We start from the raw sequence: 23,798 nt of genomic DNA on the forward strand, positions 1-23,798 counted from the left end.
AGGCACATTGAGTTAGGACACCAGAAAAGTTGAAAAGAACAAAAGATGTGATTAAATGGTTTTAAAAGCCTGCAAATTGTAGGCGTTATTGGGCAGGTTGAGAAGTGGGTTTTAAGGAGGTTTTAAAAAATCAATGGGAGATGGAGACGCAGAGTGGGTCAAGAGGAAATTGAAACTAAATGGCTAGAATTACAACCAGGAGCAGGGAAAAGTGGGAGGAGGGGCACAACGCCAAAATATTAGGAACAGAAAATTCTGGTGAATGGGATGTAGAGCTTGAGTAGGTTAGGGAAGTGGAAGGACAAAGTTCTGAAAAGATTGAAAAACAAATATGCAAATTTTAAATATCAAGGGACTGGGAGTCAGTTTAGATTCGCAAGGGACAAGTGATTGGTGGGTGGAACTTGTTATAGGATTTTACAGGTGCCATAATTTGGTATGAACTGAAATTTATTGAGGGTGAAGAAAGGGAAGCTGACCAGGATGGATGGTTGAGACTGGACAAACAAATGCATGATATGTTCAGGGAGGTTTTTTTTTCTTTATTCGCTCACGGGATGTGGGTATCGCTGGTTGGGGCAACATTAAGGGCATTGAAGAGTCAACCACCTTGCTGTGGGCCACAAGTAGGCCAGACCAGCTGAGTAAGAATGACAGATTTCCTTCCCTAGAGGACATTAGTGAACCAGATGGGTTTTTACGACCACTAACAATGATGTCATGGTTGTCATTAAGACTTAATTACAGATTTTTTTATTGAAATCTAATTCCACTCCCCTGGTGGGATTAGAACCCAGATCCGCAGAGCATTATTGTGAGTCTCTGGATTACTAGACCAGTGGCAATACCACTATACCACTGCCTCCCCTAAATGTTGATGAATGGAGGCAGGGGCAGAGGCTGACTGTCTATCTGTATCGGAGACGCAAATGGGTAGTCATTTTAAAAATAAAGACACTTTTGTTTTCCTGGTTACTCCATGACCCTCTGATCTGAACATTGACTTTAATGACTTCACACCTCAGCAATATTCTCTAATTTCTTTACAGCAGGGGGTGCTGGTGATTTGATGCTGTTCTGCGTCTCAGAGCGCAGAATTGCAGGGCGGAGGAGGGGCGAAAGTGATTTGTTGACTTTGGTTTTAAACCATTTATGTGAATGTTGTGCTAGTGGGGTCAGAGGGGAGAGAATCTGTGTCAGTCCTATTGGCCTGTTTTATTTCTCTTGTTTACATTTTAGATCTCCTACATTTGCAGTTTATTTTTCTTCTTCAGTTTCCCCCCACTTGTTGGCCTTTCCATTGGTCCTCTCGCATTTCATTGTAACTACTTACATGTTCTTTTGATCTTTTAATTCCTTTCCTTTGCTGATCATCACTGAGATTACCTTTTGCATCATCAGTTTTCAATTGGGCAATTTATAGGGAATATTTTGCTGGCTTCCCATTTGCTTTTTTAAATTCATTTATGGGATGTTGGCATTGCTGGTTAGGCCAGCATTTATTGCCCATCCCTAATTGCCCTTCAGACAATGGTAGTAAGTTACCTTCTTGAACTGCTGCAAACCTTGAGGTGTAGGTACACCCACTGTGCTTTTAGGAGGGAATTCCAGGATGTTGCCCCAGTGACACTGAAGGAGCGGCGATATATTTCCAAGTCAGGGTGGTGAGTGACTTGGAAGGGCCCTTTCATGCTGTACCTTGTACAGTGATGACAGTGTGATTACGTGCTTATCAGTAGCAGGTGAAGTTGCAACCACAGAAAATACCCAAGTGCAAACACAATAGCTTATTGCGCATCAGCATCCCGTGCACAAGGTGTAACAACAAATGTAGGAGTTCTCCGAGGTTCTCGGGAAGTTCCTTGCACATAAGGGCTCACTAGTTAATACTGAAGCATGGAAGTCTCTGTATTCAATCACCTAAGAGGCTGCAATAACCACATTTGGCAAAGGGAGGAAAAGGAACAAACATTGATTTGAAATCACACTGCAGGAATGAGTCGTGTCAATGAAGCAAAGAGCACAGGTCACCCAGTTTACACCATATTTCCTAGCTCTGAAGCACGTGACAATCTCATCCTAAGCAAGGCAGATCTGCAGAAGACAGCAAGGTACTGTGCCAACAAATATTGGATCAATCTATGCAATGAAATAAAAACTGCTCGTTGACAAAGGTAACCTTTGTCTTATGTATGACGTATTAAAAAACATCCGGCCCCACCATCACCAAAGTTGCTCCTTTGAAATGCGCTGATGGGGAAGTCCTCACTGACAGGGACGAGCAAATGCTCCATTGGGTAGAGCACGACTGAGCTATACCCAAGCCTCACCTGCCATATCCCCACAACCTCCTTCCCCTCTGCTGGAGAGAAGGCTCTGCCCCACTGGAGATGTGAGACACAAACATCATCACATTGTACTAGAATAAAGACGATTGGTAGGATTGCAACAACTACCGGGGCATATCATTCCACAGTGTCATTTGGAAGGCCTTTGCCAGTGTAACTCTAATGAGGCTCCATCGACTAGCCAACAGAAAACATTTGGAGGCACAATGTAGCTTAAGAGCAGAAGGTCCAGCTTTAAGAGAAATGCAGAAAGCAGCAAACACCACTCTGCCATGCTTTTGTGGATCTTTCCCAAGTATTAGACACCATGAGCATGATATTAGATACTGGAGAAAATTGACTGTTCTCCCAATCTTTCAATTTCATACATCTTTGCATGATAACAGGCATGCCACCATCCAGTTTGATGACTCTGTCATGATATGTATATTGACTGGCATATAAAGAGTTAACAAGTTAATGTTAATGCTTCCTACCACTAGAGGGAATCATAGAACAGTCATATAAATATCATGTGACTTCTGGGATTCTGTATAGAAGGTGTTTAGACATAAGAGAGATCAGTTGTGTATTTGAGAGTTCTGTAGTTAGAGATAGCATAGTTTAATGTAGTAACCTTATAATTTAGGAATAGAACAAATCTTATTTTGTAGTGTTAAGAAATTAGTTTTGTTAGTTAACAAAGCTTGTTGTTCTTTGTTCAACACTTTGCATCCAAGCCATCCCGGTAAAACAAAGGTTAGATAAACCCGGTCTGTTCTCACTGGAACAATGGAGGTTGAAAGGCGACCTGATAGAGGTCTACAAGATTATGAATGGCATGGACAGAGTGGATAGTCAGATGCTCTTTCCTGGGGTAGGATAGTCAAATACTAGGGGACATAGGTTTAAAGTGCGTGGGGAAAAGTTTAGAACAGATGTGCGAGGCACGCATTTTACACAGAGGGTGGTAAATATATGGAACGCGCTGCCTGGGGAGGTGGCGGGAGCAGGTACGATAGTGGCATTTTTATTTTTAAAAAAAATATTTTTATTCTCCTTTTTCACATTTTCTCCCAAATTTGTGCCCACCAACAATAAACAATAAGCAGTCACAAAAATAATGTCAATCCCCATATCAACAACAATCCCATCCTCCCACCAACCCCCAAGCAACTGCCCGCAGGTTAACATAAAGAAATAACAAAAAGGAATTGGGAATCACCCACAGTCACCATTAACACATACAGTTCCCAACCCCCCTCCCCCCCAACTAATGTTCGATGTTACCCAATTCTTGAAAGTGCACAATGAATAACTCCCATGACTTGTAGAACCTCTCCATCCTTCCCCTCAGTTCAAACTTAACCTTCTCAAGAGTCAAGAATTCCAACAGTTCCCCCGCCACGCCAGGGCACAGGGTGGAGAGGTTGCTCTCCATCCCAACAGGATCCGCCTTCGGGCGATCAACGAGGCGAAGGCTATAACATCTGTCTCCGCACCCGTTTCCAACCACGGCTGGTCCGACAACCCGAATATAGCCTCCCGAGGGCCCGGGTCCAGTTTCATGTGCACCACTTTAGAGATTACCCTAAAAACCTCCTTCCAGTAATCCTCCCGCTTTGGACAGGACCAAAGTATATGAACGTGATTTGCGCCTCCCCCCCCACCGCAACATTCACACACATCTTTTACCCCCTCAAAGAGCCGGCTCATCCTCACCCTTGTGAGGCGTGCTCTATGTACCACCTTCAGCTGTATCAGCCCCACCTCGTGCACGAGGTGGAGGCGTTCGCTCTCCGGAGCACCTCACACCAGAACCCCTCCTCCATGTCCTCTCCCAACTCTTCCTCCCACTTTGCTTTGATCCCTTCCAGTGTGCCTTCTCCTCTTCTAAAATAGCCCCATAACCCGCTGACACTAACCCCCCCTTCTCCCTGTCATCAGCACCTCCTCCAGCAATGTGGAGGCTGGCTTCCCCCTGCCATCAGCACCTTCTCCAGCAATGTGGAGGCTGGCTCCACCTGGAAGCTCTGTATCTCCTTCCTGTCAAAATCCCGAGCCTGCATGTATCTAAACATTTCCCCCTGCTCCAGCCCATACTTCACTCCCAGCTCCTTCAATCCTGCAAATCGACCCCCAAGAAACAAATCTTTTAGTCCTCAATCCCCTTCTCCTCACATTTCCGTCCCACTTCCCTGGCTCAAATCTGTGTTTCCCCCGAATCGGCATTTCCCTTGACCCTGCCCCCAACCTGAAGTGTTGGCGAAACTGCCTCCAGATTTTCAATGAAGCTATTATTACCGGACTCCCTGAGTATTTTCCGGGGGCCATCGGGAGCGGCGCTGTTGCTAGTGCTTTCAATCCCGACCCCCTGCACAAACTCTCCTCCATTCTGACCCATTGAGAGCCAACCCCTCTGACCCAGCTCCGCACCTTCTCCACATTCGCCGCCCAGTAATAATACAACAGGTTTGGAAGACCCAAATCTCCTGCCTGCCTTCCCCTCTGCAGCAGCACCTTTCTAACTCTGGCCACCTTCCCTCCCCATATGAACGAGGTAATCATTCCTTCAATCTCTCTAAAAAATGCCTTTGGCAGGAACATCGGCAGGCATAGCAAAATAAATGGAAATCGCGGCAACACGTGCATTTTAACCGCCTGTACCCGACCCGCCAGTGACAGAGGAGACCATCCCAACTTGCCAGATCAGCTTTCACTCCCCACCAAACTAGTAATATTGTACCTACGGAGCCTCTCCCCCACTCCCGAGCAACCTGCACCCCCAGGTATCTAAAGTGAGTCCATGCCCTATGGAATGGCAGCCCCCACCCCTGCCTCCACCCCCAGCTGAGACACCACAAAATACTTACTCTTGCCTAGATTTAACTTGTACCCCGAGAAAGACCCAAACACCCGAAGCAGTTCCAATATTCCCACTCGGTTCCGACACGTATAACAACACGTCATTGGCATATAAGGACACCCTATGTTCTATCTCCGCGCCCCCCCCCCCCCCCCCCCTGCACTATCCCTTTCCATACCCCCAAACCTCTTAACACGATGGCCAGTGGCTGAATCGCGAGTCCAAACAGCAAGGGGGGACATAGGACATCCCTGCCTTGTCCCACGGTGGAGAGAAAAGTATCTCGAGATGATGTTGTTTGTGCGGACACTCGCCCTCGGCTCCTTATATAGTAGCTTTACCCAGTCCACAAATCTTAGTCCAATTCCAAACCGCTCCAGAACTGCCATCAAGTACCCCATTCTACCCGGTCAAACGCTTTCTCGGCGTTCAATGCCACAACCACCTGTTTCCTTCCCCTCTGCCGGTGCCATAACCACGTTCAATACCCTCCTAACGTTCGATAAGAGCTGCATCCCTTTCACAAACCCCGTTTGATCCTCACCTATCACCTTCGGGAGGCACTCCTCTATCCTACCTGCCAGTATCTTCGCCAATACTTTTGCGTCCATGTTTAAAAGTGAGAAGGACCTGTATGACCCACACTCCGTCGGATCCTTAACTTTTTTAAACAACAGGGAAATCAATGTCTGCCCAAGGTTTGTGGTAACACCCCCTTCCCTATCGTCTCCTCAAACATTCCCACCATCAGGGGTGCCAGCTTATCCTTGAATTTTTAATAATATCCCACCGGAAACCCATCCGGCCCTGCCACCTTCCCCGACTGCATCCTCCCAATCGCCTCTTTTAGCTCCTGCTCCACAATCGCTCCTTCTAATGTAGCCCTGTCCCCTTCCCCTAACCTCGGGTACTCCAGCCCATCTAGAAATTCCTGCATCTCCCGGTCTCCCACTGGTGGCTCTGACCTGTACAACCTCTCAGTAAATTCCTCAAAGACCTTGTTCATCGGATCAGGAGCCACCACCAACTTCCCTGCCTTGTCCCGCACCTGAAGAATTTCCCTTGCTGCCGCCGCCTCTCTCCGAAGTTGACCCGCTAACATGCTCTCTCCATGCTCGTAAACCGCACCTCTTGCTTGCCTCAGTTGGCGCACCGCCTTCCTGGTAGATAGTCGGTCAAAGCTCGCCTGTAGTTCCTTCCTCTTTTCCAACTTTGGTGGGTCCCCATCTTCTGCATAACTCCTATCTATCTCCAGCATCTCATCTATTACCTTCTGCCACTCTAACCTCTCCTATTTGTCCACCCTGGCCTTAAACAAGATCACCTCATCCCTCAACACCGCCTTTAGAGCCTTCTAGACAACTACCTTCGACACCTCACCCCTACAGTTGAAACCTACATATTCCTCAATTACTTTTTCAATTTTGTAACCGAACCCTCGGTCCCCCAACAGTCCTACATCTAATCCCCACACCGGCCTCTGTCCTACCCCCTTCTCCAGTACCATATCCACTCAATGAGGAGCATGATCTGATACTGCAATGCTGTGTACTCCGACCCCTTAACCCCAACCAGCAAAGCCTTCTCCACCACGAAAAAGTCGATCCGTGAGTATACCTTATGGACTGCCGAGAAAAACGAGTACTCCCGTTCCCTCGGGTGCAGAAACCACCAAGGGTCCACCCCTCCCATTTCCACCATTTGCCCGGCCAACGCCTTCTCTTTCCCCCCCCCCCCCCGCCTTAATGTTACCAGCGAGCACGGCCATGACCTGTCCAACCTTGGCTCCTGTACCAAGTTCCAGTTCCCCCCACTATCAGTTTGTGTGTGTCCAGGTTGGGGATGCCCCAAACACCTTCTTCGCGAATCCCACATCGTCCCAATTGGGACCATATACACTTACCAGCGTCACTAACCTTCCCTCCAGCGCCCCTGTCACATTCACATATCTACACCCCTGATCTGCAACCACATTCTCCATCTGGAACCGTACTCTTTTGCTGACTATTACCGCTACCCCTCGAGCCCTTCCGGCAAATCCAGAGTGAAACACCTGACTAACCCAGCCCTTTTTAAGCCTCACCTGGTCTTTCATCCTCTAGTGAGTCTCGTGCAGTATTGCTACATAGGCTTTAAAACTTTTAAGATGCGCAAGCACCCTTGACCTCTTGACTAGACCTCCTAACCCCCTCATGTTCCTTGTGACTATCCTAACTGGGGGTCTCTCACCCCCCCCCTTCTTATCCACCATCATCATACCACTGGGCTGCGCCCCATGAACCTGACCCGCCCCTATCCATTATTAACATTGAACCCCTTCCCAGAATCCCCCTCACAAAATGTCTCCCAGTATCGGTTTTAGTTTAGGCAGATACCATGGTTGGCGCAGGCTTGGAGGGCCGAAGGGCCTGTTCCTGTGCTGTATTGTACTTTGTTAAAACCGAGAACAACACAGGCTCCGTCTCTGAAAGATTTAAAATCAAAGATGGGGTGAAACAGGGCTGCATCTTGGCCCCTATTCTGTTTGGTATATTTTGTCTTTGGCCTACTGATCTATTCTTACCCTGCCGATATTGAAAGAGGGTACCTCCACACATGACCAGATGGAAAAATTCCCAACCTATGAAGACTGAAAGCCAAGACAAAATTGCGGAATATTCTGATCAGACAATTTCTGCAGGCTGGTGATGCTGCATTTGTTGCCCAGACAGAAGATCAACTCCAAAGGCTATGGATCTGTTTCATGCTTGTCATATTCTCCCTCGCCCTCTGTCTCAAGAAAACCGTAGTTCTGGGACGAGGTCTCTGCCTGTGATGAGATTCGCACCTCTGGAAGTACTTAGCAAGGGTTCGGTTATGGACAAATAATTCAGCACACACATTGGAAAGACAGTCACTAACTTGGCCAAATAACAAAATGGATATGAAAAAACAACATACTGACCTGCAGGATGAAGATGTTATCTGCAAGGCCTGTATCCTCAGCATATTACTATATGGCTGTGAAGCTTGGACACCTTGCACATACTAAGATCAAAGTCTCAATAACTGACATCTCCAGTGTCTGTAATAATAATCTTTATCATTGTCACAAGGAAGCTTACATTAACACTGCAATGAAGTTACTGTGAAAAGCCCCTAGTCGCCACACTCGGCGCCTGTTCGGGTACACTAAGGGAGAATTCAGAATGTCCAATTCACCTAACAAGCAAGTCTTTCAGGACACATCCTTGGCATCACATGAAAAGACAGTCACCAATGAAACAGTCCTTTCTGAAGCAAACATGCCAAGTATGCTCACCACTAGTCAAACAAAAAAGACTTCACTAGCTTGGGCATGTGCTCAAGATAGAAGATGGCCATATCCCCAAGAATATTGTTGTATAGGTAGGTAGCCTATGCCAAGAGACCAGCATGGCACCCAAAGCTCTGACTCAAGAATGCTGTCAAAAGAAAGTCCTCACCATCAGTCATCAATCACAAGTGAGAAACTCCAGCTGACGATCGATTGTAGATGCAACACCAGCTGTAGGCAGTTCGCCAACACAACGTCATGTGATTAGAAGCTCCATAGTGGATGCTAGTCCTGCAACCTCTGCAGAAATCGTCCCACAAAGGGAAAGTGGTACACTTGGCCTTCCCAGAATTGGCTTGTTCAGCTATCCGAAGTGCAGTGGATGATCTCACCTGAACTCACCAAAACTCTGAGGCTGCATTCCCATCATCTCTTGCAGATGGAAAGATATCAATAAAGCCAACAACTTGACCATGATGGCAGTATGTGTGTGTGTGTGTGGGGGGGGGGGGGGGGGAGAGAATAATCAACAAATATTAAAATCAAACATTTCCTATGTTTCCATGTATTAAGGCTGGAAAATAGGGAGATTGCTTTGTATATTTGCAATAAATAGCAGAGATGAGCAAAGTCGATCAAGCCAATTGCTTCCAGCCTGCTGCTGCTTCATGTTTTTCAGTTTCTTCTCTCAGTAGAATTAATTCTATTTACCTCTTGAATGCATTTATTCTACTTGCTTTGATATCGCTTCCTACTAACCTACTCTAAACTGCGTCACCCTTTGGGTGAAATGGTCTGCCTGGCTATCCTTCTTACTCAAAATCTTCTATTTTAATGTCACATCTAGTCTGGTGTGTGCAAATTAGCATTTCAACAGACAAATTTCAGGAAGTGTGAAATTTCTTTCAACTGAGGAATATAGGAGTCTATACAGCTAGCGGTGACTGTTTTTATTCTTTCCCTAGGAGTGAGAACACCGATTTACAAAGGCCCTCCTCCACCTGTATCTGCCCTTCCTAAAACACCAAAGACTAACCACAGTGTGGAACCTCCTTATGAGGACATAGAGAGATGTGAAGTGGATATTGCAGATCTCGGGTCTCGAAATTATGGAACAAGAACAGATTTCTATTGCCTTGTAACTGAAGAAGATATTTGAATCTGGGCGATCATAGTGCATAGCAGTGAATCACCCTTTCCTGCCCCATCATGGCTGTCAGCCTTGTATCTCTACCAGGCCAGCCCCAACAATTAACATATCTTATTTATTTTGTTAAATTTTCAGAGCCCAGCCTCTCCTGAATATATTTGTATCCATGTTTGTGAGCAAGTTGTAGGATATGTTGCCATGATGCTAGCAATTCTATAAACTTATTAATTTTTGCCTCCTACATTTATGAGCCAGCTGCATCATCACCTTCCCTGTGACAAGATCTCAGTCCTGTCACACATGGCTGCTTGTGGCTGGAATTTTCTCAATTCAGAATGGATGGAATGTTTTTGAAAAAGATTATATATGTTAAAGTAAATATTCAATTTTGTTTTGACATGTACAATGACTGACCAGTTCTCAAAATGTAATGTTCTACATATGGCTAGAGAAGTAAATGATGGGATGGTGTATTTTTAGTAATCTGCTTGGAATTTCCCTTCACTGCTGTGCAACATGTGGGCCTCCCACTGCTTCTGATCCGTCCATCATTTTATGATCATCAGTGGAGTGGAGGGGAAGAGTGAGGAACATTCGGCATTACTCCTTTTCGCTCACTCATTATCGCCTTCCTGCAGCTGAAAGGGTTGGATTTTTGAGCCCCATCGCACAGATGTGAATGCTGTGAACTCTTTGGATAGTTAGAGAAGACATGTACCAAACTGATGATTTGTGGTTGTGAAAGCACTGCAATTATTGGGATGCTGTTGGAAGATGTCTTATATTATAATAATCACTTATTGTCACAAGTAGGCTTCAATGAAGTTACTGTGAAAAGCCCCTCGTCGCCACATTCCGGCACCTGTTCGTGGAGGTCGGTACGGGAATTGAACCCGCGCTGCTGGTGTTGTTCTGCATTACAAGCCAGCTATTTAGCCCATTCTGCTAAACTACCCCTATCATCTGCATGTTATATTGGTTTGTTTTTAAGGGTTCAGTCTCTCACAACTACTCAAATCAAAATATCCACTCTTTTAGTTTTAAAAACCTCTTATTAAATTTCCTTTTATTCTCCTTTGCTGCTGTGCAAATAATCCGATCATGTGAAGTGTCTCAAATAGTTTCCCATCCTAGTATCATCTAGGTGAATCATTGCTGTATGTTCACTATATATTTAATGTCCTTTCTAAATAATAGTGTGATGTATGCAATGTTTTGTACAAAGTTATCGTTACTTCTTTCCTCATTAACTCGGTGCTTCTATTTGCAGAACCCAAAATAATGTTTTTTTAAATAATGGCTTTAATCTGCTTGCACTCTCTTTAAGGGAATTCTGTAAACGAATCCCTGCCTCTTGCCTCACACCTACTAGCTACATTAGCTTGCATCTATCACCTCAATCTGCTTATTCTGCTAGCTTACCTGTCATTCTGAAAGCATTTACATTTACATTTTCTCTATATTTTTTGTCAAAGCAAAGCTTTAGGAGCAGGGTCTTTTGATTTTCACCTCAACAGCACTGATCATACTTATGGCCCAGTTAAACCAATGGGAAACATTTCTGCACCTCTTTCACACACACCCCCATTACCCCTCTCTGCCTTACATCACCTCCCCACATAGAAGTTCTGAGTTGTAATTATGGCATTCTCATTGGACATTCCTTTATGTTGTTTTAGTGGCGAGCACTTGGGAGGATGAGTGCTACCTTTGGGTGCTAAGCTTTAGAATTCCCTGTGCCTTTCCATCTCTCTCCTCCAAGATTCTTAAAATCTGCTTCTTCCACGTGCCTGAAAATCTCCTTATATGGCTGTTTCAAGATTTTTTAAAAATTATTAATTCTTGGCTATTATTCATTGCCCATCCCTAATTGCACTTGATAAGGTGGGCAGTAAGCTACCTTCTTGAACTGCTACAGTATATCTGGTGTATGTGCACCCACAGTTCAGGAGGAAGTTCTATAGTTTTGACCCAGCAACAGTGAAGGCCTTGGTTAATACACGTTAGTCTGTCCCCTCATTCCTTTTAGGCTTTTTAGCAGTTTGGTGTGACTAAGTGGCTTGCTAGGCAATTTCTGAGGGCATTTAAGAGTCCACCACATTGCTGTGGAGCTGGAGACTTTTAATTCCAGATTTTTATTAAATTCAAACTTCCTTGGTGGTAGGATTCGAAGTGACAATAGCACTTCATCACCTCCCCAGCTATGTTTAATGACATTTCTATGAAGACACTACATAAAAGTATTTTGGTTACAGCACCAGCTCATTTAAAGAAGCCAGAGTTTGTGTCACTGATCCCATTTTGGAGCGAAGAAGGGAGCTTCCCAGATTTAGTTTGACAATGTGATAGAATTATAGTTTTATCCTTGTTCCCAGGGTGCAGTGAATGGCACGCCTAGCATTAAACGGTCTATTTGTTGCTCGCCTTTCTAATCTCAACACTCTTATTTCTCCTGCATTGTCTTACTTTTGAAACTGTTATTGCTAACTCTCTTTTCCGTCTGTTGCATTATGTACAATTTTCCTTCATTAGAATCCAGTCAGTGGAAGAAAAACAGAACTGCACCACTTGATGCAAGATGTCACATCCATTTTGTGTGTTTGGGAAGGCACAGCCTCTGCAGAATTCAACATGTGGATAAGTAATTTTCAGAAATCGGAGAGAAAGAGATTAAGAGGAGTTCAAGGCCTTTTGTTATGTGCTTTCTGCAGAACATATGGGAAATGCTAGAAGTGGACAGCAGGTCAATCACACCTAAAACAATAAAGATAAGCAAAGCACAAGGCATTCCTACTCCGCTGTTAACTGACCAGCATTTTCTGCATGGTTTATTTGTATTTGTATTACTCAAATGATTGCACTATTCCTGTGGGAGCTCTGATATTTGTGAAGTGATAATTCAGTTCCCTGGGCTGCATACAATTAGCAAGTCCAGTAAATAAATGAAATCATTGCAACAGCAGCAGCAGCAGCCAAGTTTTACTTCACCTCATTTCTTTACAGATTCTGTTTTCTCTTTGCACAAGGACTGGTAAGGGGATCTCCCCCCCCCTCCCAATGACCGATCTGAACAGAATGATGAAACTGACTGATTAGAGGAGAGGGGTTGTGGGGAAATGCACAATGTAAACTCACTTCACAGAAGGACAAGATCTGAAACTCTTTCATTAAAAGTACAGAATTCAAATGTATAGAAATGTTGCATCGAGGCTGAGCATAGATTTGGAGAGATAAACAGACCAGGATAGGAGTTGATGCAGAAGCCCACCTGCTGCATCATATGGATGTCAGGTGAGGTCAGGATCCAGCAAACATGTGGCTCACTATGGTTAAATAAGGGTAAGTCACAGGTGAAGGTCAGCTAAGTTCGGTTACAGAGGTGTTGATGATCTAGAATCACATATCAGTGTCGAACAGGAAATCAGAGACTGCAGCAAGTATTTTTTATTCATTCATGGGATGGCACCGCTGGCTCTGCCAGCATTTTATTGTCCATCCCTAATTGCCCTGAGGGGGCAGTTAAGAGTCAGCCACATTGCTGTGGGTCTGGAGTCACATTTAGGCCAGACTAGGTCAGGGTGGCAGATTTTCTTCCATAACGGACATTGGTGAGCTAGATGGGTTTTTACGACAATCAGTGTTTATAGTGCAAAAGGAGGCGATTCAACCCAGCACCAGCCCTTGGAAAGAACACCCCATCTCAGCCCACACTTCCACCCTATTCCCGTAACCCCACCGTACCTTTTCGAAGGGCAATTTAACCAATCCACCTACCCCTGCATATCTTTGGGAGGAAACCAGAGCACTTGGAGGAAACCCACGCAGACACGGAGAACGGGCAGACCCCGCACAGTGATCCAAGCCGGGAATCGAACCTGGGACCCTAACGCTGTGAAGCCATTGTGCTAACTACTATGCTACCGTGGTTTCATGGTCATCATTAGACTTTTAATTGATATTTTATTGAATTCGAATTTCAGCATCTGCAGTGGCGAGATTTGAACCTGGGGCCCCAGAGCATTACCCCAAGTTTCTGGTTTACTCGTCCAGTGACAATACCACTATGCCACCACCCATAGATTTTTGTCAGCCAAAGGTATTTGAATGATACAGGACAAAGCCAAGCCATATGGACCGAGGTTGCAGATTAACCATGATTTCACCAAATGGAAAATTGGCTAAATGAACAAATTATTTAACCACAAGCTAAATGGCCAACTCCGGTTCCTAAGAATCTGCAATTATCAGCCACAATAGGGTTATTGCTGTAACAATGACAGGTTCAGCCCAGACTTTGTTCCTCACTGTCATACAACTAAGCAATTTGATTGCCTGAAGTTATGCCTATTATGCAAAAACCAAATAAATCCAGGAACAATCTGTGTAGCAAGCATGGAATGTTTTGCACATGGATTAGATTTTAAAGTCATTGTACCATGTACATTTTGTACATCAACCCAGCAAATGCTAGAAGTGCACATATCAATTAGCATTTCAATGAAAATTGTGCCATTCTTGATCACTTCCATGCCCTCCATGGTGCCCAACACAAGGATCAGCTCTATAGCTCTAAAATGTTCATTTTCAAATGTTGATTCGCATGCTGTGTACTTCCAGTTTCTGCACATATCCAGAATTCAGAGCTTTAACCACTTCCAGCCTTCCACAGTGCACATCTATCCAGCTGCAACCCCTTCCTTCCAGCACATCATGCGCCCCTACCTCAACAGCAGATCTCCCTTCATACAATAGGGGGCTGGATTCTCCTCTCCCCAACGGCAAAATCGCATTCAGCGACGGGGCGGAGAATCAGTTTTGGTGCCGAAATAGGGGGACGGCGCCAGTTTTAAAATTCTCCATCCCCGAAATTCAGCATACTCGTGGAGTTGCCAACCGGCCGAATTCCCGACTGCGTGGCTTACCTGTGCTCACACTATCCGGGTAGCTCGCGTGATGGCTGCAGACTCAGTCCGGGGCCGCCAGTCAGGGGAAGGACGATCGGCGGGCTGGGGACAATGTGGGTGGGTGGTCCGAGGTGAACGAGCAGCGATGCGGGGCACTACTTTGCCGGTCCAGGTCCGCAGACTGAGTCCGCCACAGAGCACAACGCAGCTGCTGCAGGCCACCGCCATGCACATGCGCAGTGTCTGTCCCGGAGTTGCTGGGGCGTATCGGCAGCCGGAGCTGAGAGTTCTACGATGGCTCCCTGCTAGCCCCCAGCAAAATGTGGAATCTGTGTGGCCTTTTGACGCCAGGTTTCCTGGTGTAAAAGACCAGTTTTCATGATGACGTGGGGACTTAGTCACAAAAATCCAGCCCCGGATTTTCCTACGCCAGCACCCAGCAATATCCTATAGTCAATTATCCACTTGCAGCTAATTTGATCAGGATGCTGCTTCTTCAACAGCAAATACTACCTACAATTTATTTTGGTAGTTAATGTGGCACAAGGCAGCTCCCTGCCATACCAAGCAAAAAACTGTTAGGTTCAATCCCTGATAAATACATTGTTAGCTGACATCAGCAAGGCCAGGAATGCAGATGGCACAACTGGTCTTGATGCCCAACTAATTCCATCACTGATGGATTCAACATCATCTTTCCAGGCTCAAGAGTCTATTGTTTTTGTGACAATAATAAAGATTATTGTATCAAGCGTCTCCAGTGCCTGTTGAACCACGCCATAACAAGGAGAGAAACTGGAAAACAAAATTGTGTGTATTTTAGACCAAGTCAAGTTAAGTCATCTATTAAGCCTAGTGTGATGAAAGCCTCCTCTTTGGTGGTTGCAAAGATTCTACATAAAATTAGGTAAAAGTCTTAACCCACAAAGCAGCCACCAAATCAGCACTAAATTGACAAATATGAGACACAATAACTGACACTGGAGGTTCGGGTGGAGACATGTTGAGGCATCATAGCCATGTATACATGACCCAACAATGCTCAATACTGATACCGAAAGTGGGAAAGAGCTCCATTCCCAGCACCAGCAGACGGAAAAGTAAATGCCACTGTGAGCGAGTCTGTAGGGCACAGCATAAACATACTGGAGTCAAAGCTGTGTTAAAGGAAGTGATCTTTATTGTTACGTATTCACAGAACAGGCAGGTTGTATACAAACCCACTGGATGCAGACATGCTAAACGTACAGGACATTACACTTAGTATAACCCAATGTATACAACAGTACGACCCATCTCAGATATCGCAATCAAAACAAAACCCTTCTGAAATCACTGCCCTAATAAAGCAGCAAAAGGGCACTTCGGCACTCCTCTGAGTGATAACAGGCCTGACCATGTCTCTACTGCCAATTTAAAACCAGAAGGGCTGTCATTGAAAATGCTTGTTCCCTTTAAGCTGTCCCTTTTTAATTTACTGGAACATTAGACAAATTATCACAATGCATTAATGGGACAACCTCACTGCTGGTAAGTACACATTGATCGAAAATATAAAATAATTAGCATTGGACGAATGTGCTGACACTTTCCAAACAAATAAAACTGTACATGTTATATGTGCAGTGGGGAGGTGGGCAAAGATAATAGCTGTTCACATGATGGGAGACTCCCACCTAATTCACAAGGAACATCTGGAGATCGGGGTTGGAGCAGGACTAAATGAAGACAGGCTGCCGTTGATTGCCTGCTAGCCGATCAATTGCTTTCCTTTTGAATATGGGTAGCAACTGTTAATTGCACTGCCATGGTGCAAGTTTCCTCGGATAGCAAATGGACTCAGTAATGATCCAGCTCCAATGTTTATACTAATCCTTCTGCCCGCCCGATCAACTCATTGAAACTGCAATCGGCTTTGACATGGAGACAAAGGCACTGTTCTGTCGACTTTTAGGAAGCTCATTGGCAGGAAGTGTTTTATGGTTCTAGGCACATTATGTAGAAGGTTTAGAGAGAGGGGTGGGTTCCAGATTCTCTTCCAGCTTAATGCTTCTGTAGTACCGGTCAAGTATGGAAATGGATTATAAAAGTACAAGTGCCCAGATTTGTTTTTAGTAATTCCTTTAGGTATCTTGAGGTTAGAATGCCACAATCGGCAGCATTTTACAGTAAAAACAAGACTAAAAAAAAAATGCAATCTGACTTAAGCTGAAAGCAAAGCATCGGTCGGAGCTTATACACAAGCAGATTTTCAAACCACTGGATAACCAGCAAGACAAAGGCATTCCAAAAGACACAGGCTGGGCTTTAAGCAGATAGACCCCAAGCTCCTGATACAAAAGTGAAAAATAAATTGCCTGAAATGATACAGGAAGGATGATCTACTTTTAGTTTACATTGCTGCACAAGACATTAAAATGCAGGAGAGCAGTGGGGGGAGGGGGGGGGGGGGGGCGGGGGGCACGATCCAGTTTCCTCATGCTCATTCAGAGCTACATTTATATAAATGAACAAATGGTATGCTAGAAAACAGTAATAGGCCAGGTTCAAACTTAGACCAGCCCCCATCGAGTTACTCACTGCACTGGTTATATTATACATATATACGTTTAAAAGGTACCTGCAGTACAATGGGAAGATCGATCAAAACTTTTAAATCAGTACAATCATTTGGAAAGTTTGCACAAATTAGTGCACACTGGGAGCATACGGTTCACAGCTGGTGCAGTTGTCAGAAAACTGTCAATTGAAAAAAATTGGATTCCAATTATTTTATTATCTATATTCACCTGTTTGAGCAACCCAAGGCTTTAGATCAAAGGGGGCTTTGAGCCCCCTCCTGCAGCACAATGGGTGTCCATTCTCTTTTCTTCATTAGTCTTCATATTCAAACATCAAAAATTGAGACTTGTGCTGCAGCATAAAAACTCTTTAGTTGGTCATTTACTTGAAAACCTGATGAGTGGGTATCAGATGCTAACTGCACACTGATTTCTCCAACGAGAGCTGCTGCAAGGCACCAAGGGAGAACCGTCAATGTCAGGAAGGATGGTTTTATATAATATATATTAAAAAAACAATATATTTCTTTAAAAAACTGAACGTGACAAGTGGCAACATCAGAGACAACTGGATTAGTTTAGGGGTCATCTTATGACAGGATCTATTCCACTACAAAGCTTTTCTTTCAGCTGCGCTCACTGAGGTCCCTGTGAGGTGGCAGCGGCCGTGGCTCCTCTAGTACACAGATGCATTCCGGATCCCACAGCACAGAACCATGCTGAAAATCATCTCAAGGATCTGAAATTGAGGAGAAGTGAGATATCAAAAAGGAAAAATGTTGCAAGGTCAGTTCCAAGTCTTGATCAATTACAGGCAATATCCACGCTAGCTTTTCAAAGCATTAATTGACATTCCTGGCCTACACATTATTCACTGATATCAGTTCTCACTGATCTCCGCTCTATCAGACAGAAATTCCCAATTGTTATCCAATGAAGCCGATGGAAAATGTGCACGTGGACATTGGGTCTGGGGATAGAATCAAGACTCAGCAGTTTGTCCTAACATTTAGCTAAATTTGAGTTGTGTGTAATTTGAGCAGGCAGGGGATCTGACCATATTGGTTCGACTTCATTACATGGTTAGTGAACTGCCAGTGAGAAGCACTCTTCAACTCATCAAATGAGAAAGGAAAGAAATTAGGCAGGAGAGCCAAATGGGAAGTGCCTATAACCACACAAAGGGGTAGAGGCTGCTGCAGTGGAAACCAGCAGCACTTGAGCAATGTTGTAGAACCTACAGCAGCAAGCAAGTCAGATTTCAAGCCTTTAAGGTTCAAAGTGCACAAGCAGCTGCTAAGATGACCTATACCTCAATCTACCTTTCCTCAATTATAGCCGAGGATCCTTTTAATTATGTTGATATTGGCCACTCCCAGACATGCTTGGTGGGTAAAAGCAATATGGTTGCAGGGTCTTAACTGTCTCATTTAGAAGCACACAAGACTCCCCACAGTGCAGAAGGAAGCCATTTGTCCCACCAAGTCTGCACCGACCCTCTGAAAAAGCACCTTACCTCGGCCCAATCCCCCACCCTATCCCCTTAATCCACCAAACCTACGCATCTTTCATAGATCATAGAATTTACAGTGCAGGAGGCCATTCGGCCCATTGAGTCTGCACCGGCTCTTGGAAAGAGCACCCGACTCAAGGTCAACACCTCCACCCTATCCCCATAACCCACTAACCCCACCCAACACTAAGGGCAATTTTGGACACTAAGGACAATTTATCATGACCAATCCACCTAACCTGCACATCTTTAGACTGTGGGAGGAAACCGGAGCACCCGGAAGAAACCCACGCAGACACGGGGAGGATGTGCAGACTCCGCACAGACAGTGACCCAAGCCAGAATCGAACCTGGGACCCTGAAGCTGTGAAGCAATTGTGCTATCCACAATGCTACCGTGCTGCCCTTCGGACACTAAGTGGCAATTTAGCATGGCCAATCCACCTAACCTGCGCATCTTTGGAGTGAGGGAGGAAACCCGAGCTCCCGGAGGAAACCCACGCAGACACAGGAGAACGTGCAAATTCCACGGAGTCGAGCAAGGCCGGAATTGAACCTAGGTCCCTGGTACAGTGAGGCAGCAGTGCTAACTACTCTGCTGTTATGCACAAGGCGCACACCAGTTCCAGCAGGTAATTTGGCCACCTTTCGTCACCTGCTAGTTTGGCCCCTCTATCAGCCAATTATTAAGAGCATGGGGGAGGTGGTCAGAACGCGTGACCTAATATGCACTGCGGAATTGAGAACAGTAGTATAAGCCCACACCCATTAGAAAATCACATTAAGTGGCCCAACCTTCTTCACGTAGGAGTCTTACAGCTCACAGGGGCTATGATTTACACCCAGGACCCAGAGATGAAAAACCATTCACTTAATCCATCGCAAAATAAATGTCTTGCAAGTTACCCTGCCTGTATTATCTGGGGTTCAGGCTGTTAGAGACCTAAAAGGTTCATACCATGATGACTGCAACAATGACTGCAGCAATCCCGATGATGTACAGCTTCTCTGTAAACAGCTCATTGATCCGTGTGCCACAGTCCATCTAATAAACCAAATCACATTAGAAAAGCATTGAGTCAGGCTTGTTATCAATCACTGCAACTCACTTAGGAACTTATGATTCTTCATAAATAACTAAAATGCTCTCTTCATTTGATTTGTCAAGTAACCCACTAAGTGCATTGTCACCAATGCATCGAGGAAGTTGTAACTAGATTTATTTTACCCTGATCTTAATTCACTACCTCAGGGTTGCTCTCAATTCCCATGTTAGACTTGTAACCCCCAACACTGCACCGCCAATCATTCAAGTTTGGAAAAACAGAATGTTTTTGTACTTCTGGTAGTGAACATAGTGCAGGAGTGTCAACTGTTACATTCCTGTACCTCAACATATGATGCACAGGCTATAAAACGGTCACATTTGCACTTTCAGTTCATGATTCACATGGCTAAACGGCAATTTCAAGTGGCATGAGAGAGTACCTTTGAGAAATGGGTGTTTGGGAAATGTACCTTTAAGAAATGGGTGTTTATCAGTGATGTCAGAGTGTGGGTGGAGCTGGGCTGCATGTCAGCTTTTTACTTTCGTTTTAGGCTGTGTTTTAGTTTTGTTTTCCGTGTTGGAGCTGAAGCCAGACAAAGCAGATGTACTGCTGTTCTCTGCCATGAAAAAAACTATCTCTTGAACATTTGGTGAATTCAGAATTATAAATGTTTTCAGTAGTGAATGTAAACCTAATGTGCTTCTGTTAAAAGGTGTTTCTTTTGTCTTCTGGATGTTGTTTGGGAAGTTATTAAGGATTACTTAGTGTTGTATTCTTTGGGGGTTGTATTGGAATTGATGGTTGCTAAGATGTTCACTGTATGTTTTAAAAAGGTTAACTTGAGTTCATAGAATAAACTTTGTTTTACTTTAAAAATTACTTTTCCATTTCTGCTGTACCACACCTGTAGAGTGGGCCATGTGCTCCCCATACCACAATCTATTAAAAGTTGTGGGTCAGGTGAACTCCATAATACACTTTGGGGTTCTCTAAACCCTGGCCCATAACACAAGAGTAAAGTAATATTGTTCCACTTCTCACATCAACCATTGTATGGTCTTGAGAGATGATTCGTTTTTAAAAATAAATTTAGAGTACCCAATTCATTTTTCCAACTAATGGGCAATTTTAGCGTGGCCAATCCACCTACCCTGCACATCTTTGGGTTGTGGGGGCGAAACCCACGCAAACACGGGGAGACTGTGCAAACTCCACACGGATGGGTGGCGTTCTCACGTGTAATGGTGGTACGCATGTCGATCTGGCATGTCTTGCAGAGATTGCCATGGTAGGGTTGTGTGGTGTCGTGGTCGCTGTTCTGAAGGCTGGGTAGTTTGCTGCAAACAATGGTCTGTTTGAGGTTGCGCGATTGTTTGAAGGCAAGTAGTGGGGATGACCTTGGCAAGATGTTAGTCTTCATCGAAGATGTGTTGAAGGCTGTGAAGATGATGTTTCTCCGCTCTGGAAAGTACTGGACGACAAGGGTACTCCGTCGGTTGTGTCCCGTGTTTGTCTTCGGAGGTCGGTGCGGATTTTTGCTCTGGCGTGTTAGAACGGTTGATCGATGAGTTGAGCGCCATATCCCGTTCGTAGGAGAGCATCTTTCGGCATCTGTAGATGTCTGTTACGCTCCTCCTTGTCTGAGCAGATCCTGTGTATACGGAGGGCTTGTCCATAGGGGATGGCTTCTTTAATGTGTTTAGGGTGGAAGCTGGAGAAGTGGAGCATCGTGAGGTTATCCGTGGGCTTGCGGTAAAGCGAAGTGCTGAGGTGACCGTCCTGGATGGAGATGAGTGTGTCCAAGAATGCAACCGATTCTGAAGAGTAGTCCATGGGGAGTCTGATGGTGGGATGGAACTTATTGATGTCATCGTGTAGTCGTTTCAGTGATTCTTCGACATTCTTTCCTTTGGACCCATGGCAATGTATCTGGTGTATAACGTCGGTTGAAGGTACTGTGCGGTGAGAACGTCTGGTTTAAACTGGTGTATGAAGATGTTGGCATATTGATGTGTGGATTTGATCCCCATGGCTGTTCAGTGCGTCAGGATGAACAACTTGTTGTTGAAGGTGAAGACGTTGTGATCCAGAATGAAGCGGATGAGTTGCAGAATTGTGTCTGGAGATTGGCAGTTGTCGGTGTTGAGTACTGAGGCTGTTGCAGCAATGCCGTCGTCATGGGGGATGCTGGTGTAGAGACGTCCGTTGTGACGAGGAATGTTCCTGGTTCAACTAGTCCATGGGTGCTGAGTTTCTGTAAGAAGTCCGTCGTATTGCGACAGAAGTTGGGCGTTCCTTGTACGATGGGGTTCAAGATGCCCTTGATGTAGCCAGAGAGGTTCTCACAAAGGGTCCCATTGCCTGATACGATAGGACGGCCTGGTGTGTTGGCCTTGTGTATTTTCGGGAGGCAATAGAGATCTCCAACGCGGGGAGTACATGGGATGAGAGCACGTAGGGTGATCTGAAGGTCTGGATCATAGGTCTTGATCAGTCTGTTGAGTTGCGGGTTGTGTTCCTTGGTCAGATCTGCGGTTAACTGTCTGTAATGTTCCTGGTTGTTGAGTTGTCGGTACACCGCTTTGCAGTAGTCCATTCTGTTCAGTATGACGGTGGCCCCTCCTTTGTCTGCTGGTTTGATGACGATGTTGCGGTTGGTCTCAAGAGCGCGGATGGCGTTGTGTTGTGCTTGGGTGACGTTCGGGGCTGTCTTGTGAATGCAACTGATGAATCTGGCATGGACATGACCCCTGACGGCTTGAGCATAAATGTGGAGTCCAGGGCAGTGGCCTTCTGGAGGGGTCCAATTCGACTCTTTCGTCTTCGGTTGCCGCACCATAAATCTGTCGGTCTGCTGTTCCGGTTCATTGGTTGTCTCACTGGGTTCACTGTCGGCCTCTTGGGGTCTGTGCAAGAACTCCCGGAGCCTCATTCGCCTGATGAATTCCTCCTTGCCTGCCGTGAGACTGATGGGGTCCATTTTGGTGGTGGTGCAGAAATTGAGCCCTCTGCTGGGGACTTCGTCTGGTTGAAGGGTGTAGTCCGACAAGTTGACAATAGATTTTCCTGTATTGTTTTCTACTGTGGTACCGGGGGAGGCTTGATTGCTGCTGGTGCTGATGCAGAGTTTCTCAAGCCTCCTGTTCTTGGTGTGCATATAGGTGGCATAGTATTGTTGTCTCATCTGTTTGGCGGTGTTCCGCAGCTGGTCTGCTGCGTCCTGAGCGCAAGTTGAGAATATGGCCTCTATCTTGGTTGCGGCGTCTGCTGTAGAGCTAGATGGTAACATTGGAGAACCGCAGTTTCTGTGCCATTTTTTAGTAGTACACCCACCCGAGTCAAAACGTTGTGTGTTCAAATCCCACCCCAGAGACTGGAGATCTCCAGCACAGCCAGAGATGTTGAATTTCAGATGAGATGTTGAATTTCAGATAAGATTTTAAACTGAGGCCTCATATTCCCCTCAGTTGGGCACAAAAGATCCCATGGTATTATGGTATTATTTTAAAGAATAGCAGGACAGTTCTCCCTGGTGTCATGGCCAATATCTGTCCCTCAACCAACATCACGGGTCATTTATTTCACTCCTGCTTTTGGGAGATTGGTGGGTGAAAATGGACTGTTGCATATCATAATTACAAGTGTGACTACACTCCAAAAGTACTTTGGGACTTTGGACATGCTGAGCTCATAAAAGGTCAAGTTGAAAAGGGGAGTGGACTTCAGGTGGCAGCCATGGAGTAGGTCACACATTTGGTAGCTCCCGCTTTGATGAAATGTTCGGACCTTTTCTCCTGTTTTTTTTTCAGAATTTCGGTTGATAAATCGGTGGCGAGCAAGACAGTGGGGAGAAATCCCCCACCAGTGGATGGAGCAGTGGACTAGAAGTGGCCGTGTCAGGAGACATGGTCAAGCAAGGAAGACGCAGGGCGTGCAAAGCCGGCAGCGCAAGAAAACATGGCGGAGCCACAGGATCCTGGTGCGGTGGCACAGTGGTCGACGGTACAGCTGGTGAAGTTCTTTGAGGAGAGCTTCGCCAAGCTAAAGAAAGGTACGCTAGACCAGATTAAAGCATCGATCGATCAGGTGGAACAGGGTCTAGAAACCCACGGACGGGCGATTCGGAAGGTGGA

The 23,798-nt window shown here is 45.4% G+C and overlaps 2 protein-coding genes across 4 annotated transcripts in view; one reads left to right on the forward strand and one right to left on the reverse strand.

Annotated features, from left to right (window-relative positions):
* Window positions 1–12,600, forward strand: part of sigirr (single immunoglobulin and toll-interleukin 1 receptor (TIR) domain) — an 83,052-nt gene extending 70,452 nt beyond the window's left edge. For 2 of the 3 annotated variants that reach the window (XM_072518968.1, XM_072518970.1), the window contains one exon: window positions 9,454–12,600. In XM_072518968.1, the coding sequence (XP_072375069.1) occupies window positions 9,454–9,647 (194 nt within the window). In that variant the 3' untranslated portion in view covers window positions 9,648–12,600. The remainder of the gene's footprint in view (window positions 1–9,453) is intronic. The other variant, XM_072518969.1, reaches the window with a different exon arrangement.
* A 3,100-nt stretch (window positions 12,601–15,700) lies between these two features.
* Window positions 15,701–23,798, reverse strand: part of LOC140431054 (CD81 antigen-like) — a 111,090-nt gene continuing 102,992 nt past the window's right edge. The window contains exons 7-8 of the mRNA XM_072518971.1: window positions 19,575–19,661; window positions 15,701–17,842 (exon numbers count right to left, since the gene is read on the reverse strand). Coding sequence (XP_072375072.1) covers window positions 17,780–17,842; window positions 19,575–19,661 — 150 coding nt within the window. The 3' untranslated portion in view covers window positions 15,701–17,779. The remainder of the gene's footprint in view (window positions 17,843–19,574; window positions 19,662–23,798) is intronic.

Source organism: Scyliorhinus torazame, chromosome 10 (assembly GCF_047496885.1).
Source record: "Scyliorhinus torazame isolate Kashiwa2021f chromosome 10, sScyTor2.1, whole genome shotgun sequence".
Classification (NCBI taxonomy): domain Eukaryota; kingdom Metazoa; phylum Chordata; class Chondrichthyes; order Carcharhiniformes; family Scyliorhinidae; genus Scyliorhinus; species Scyliorhinus torazame.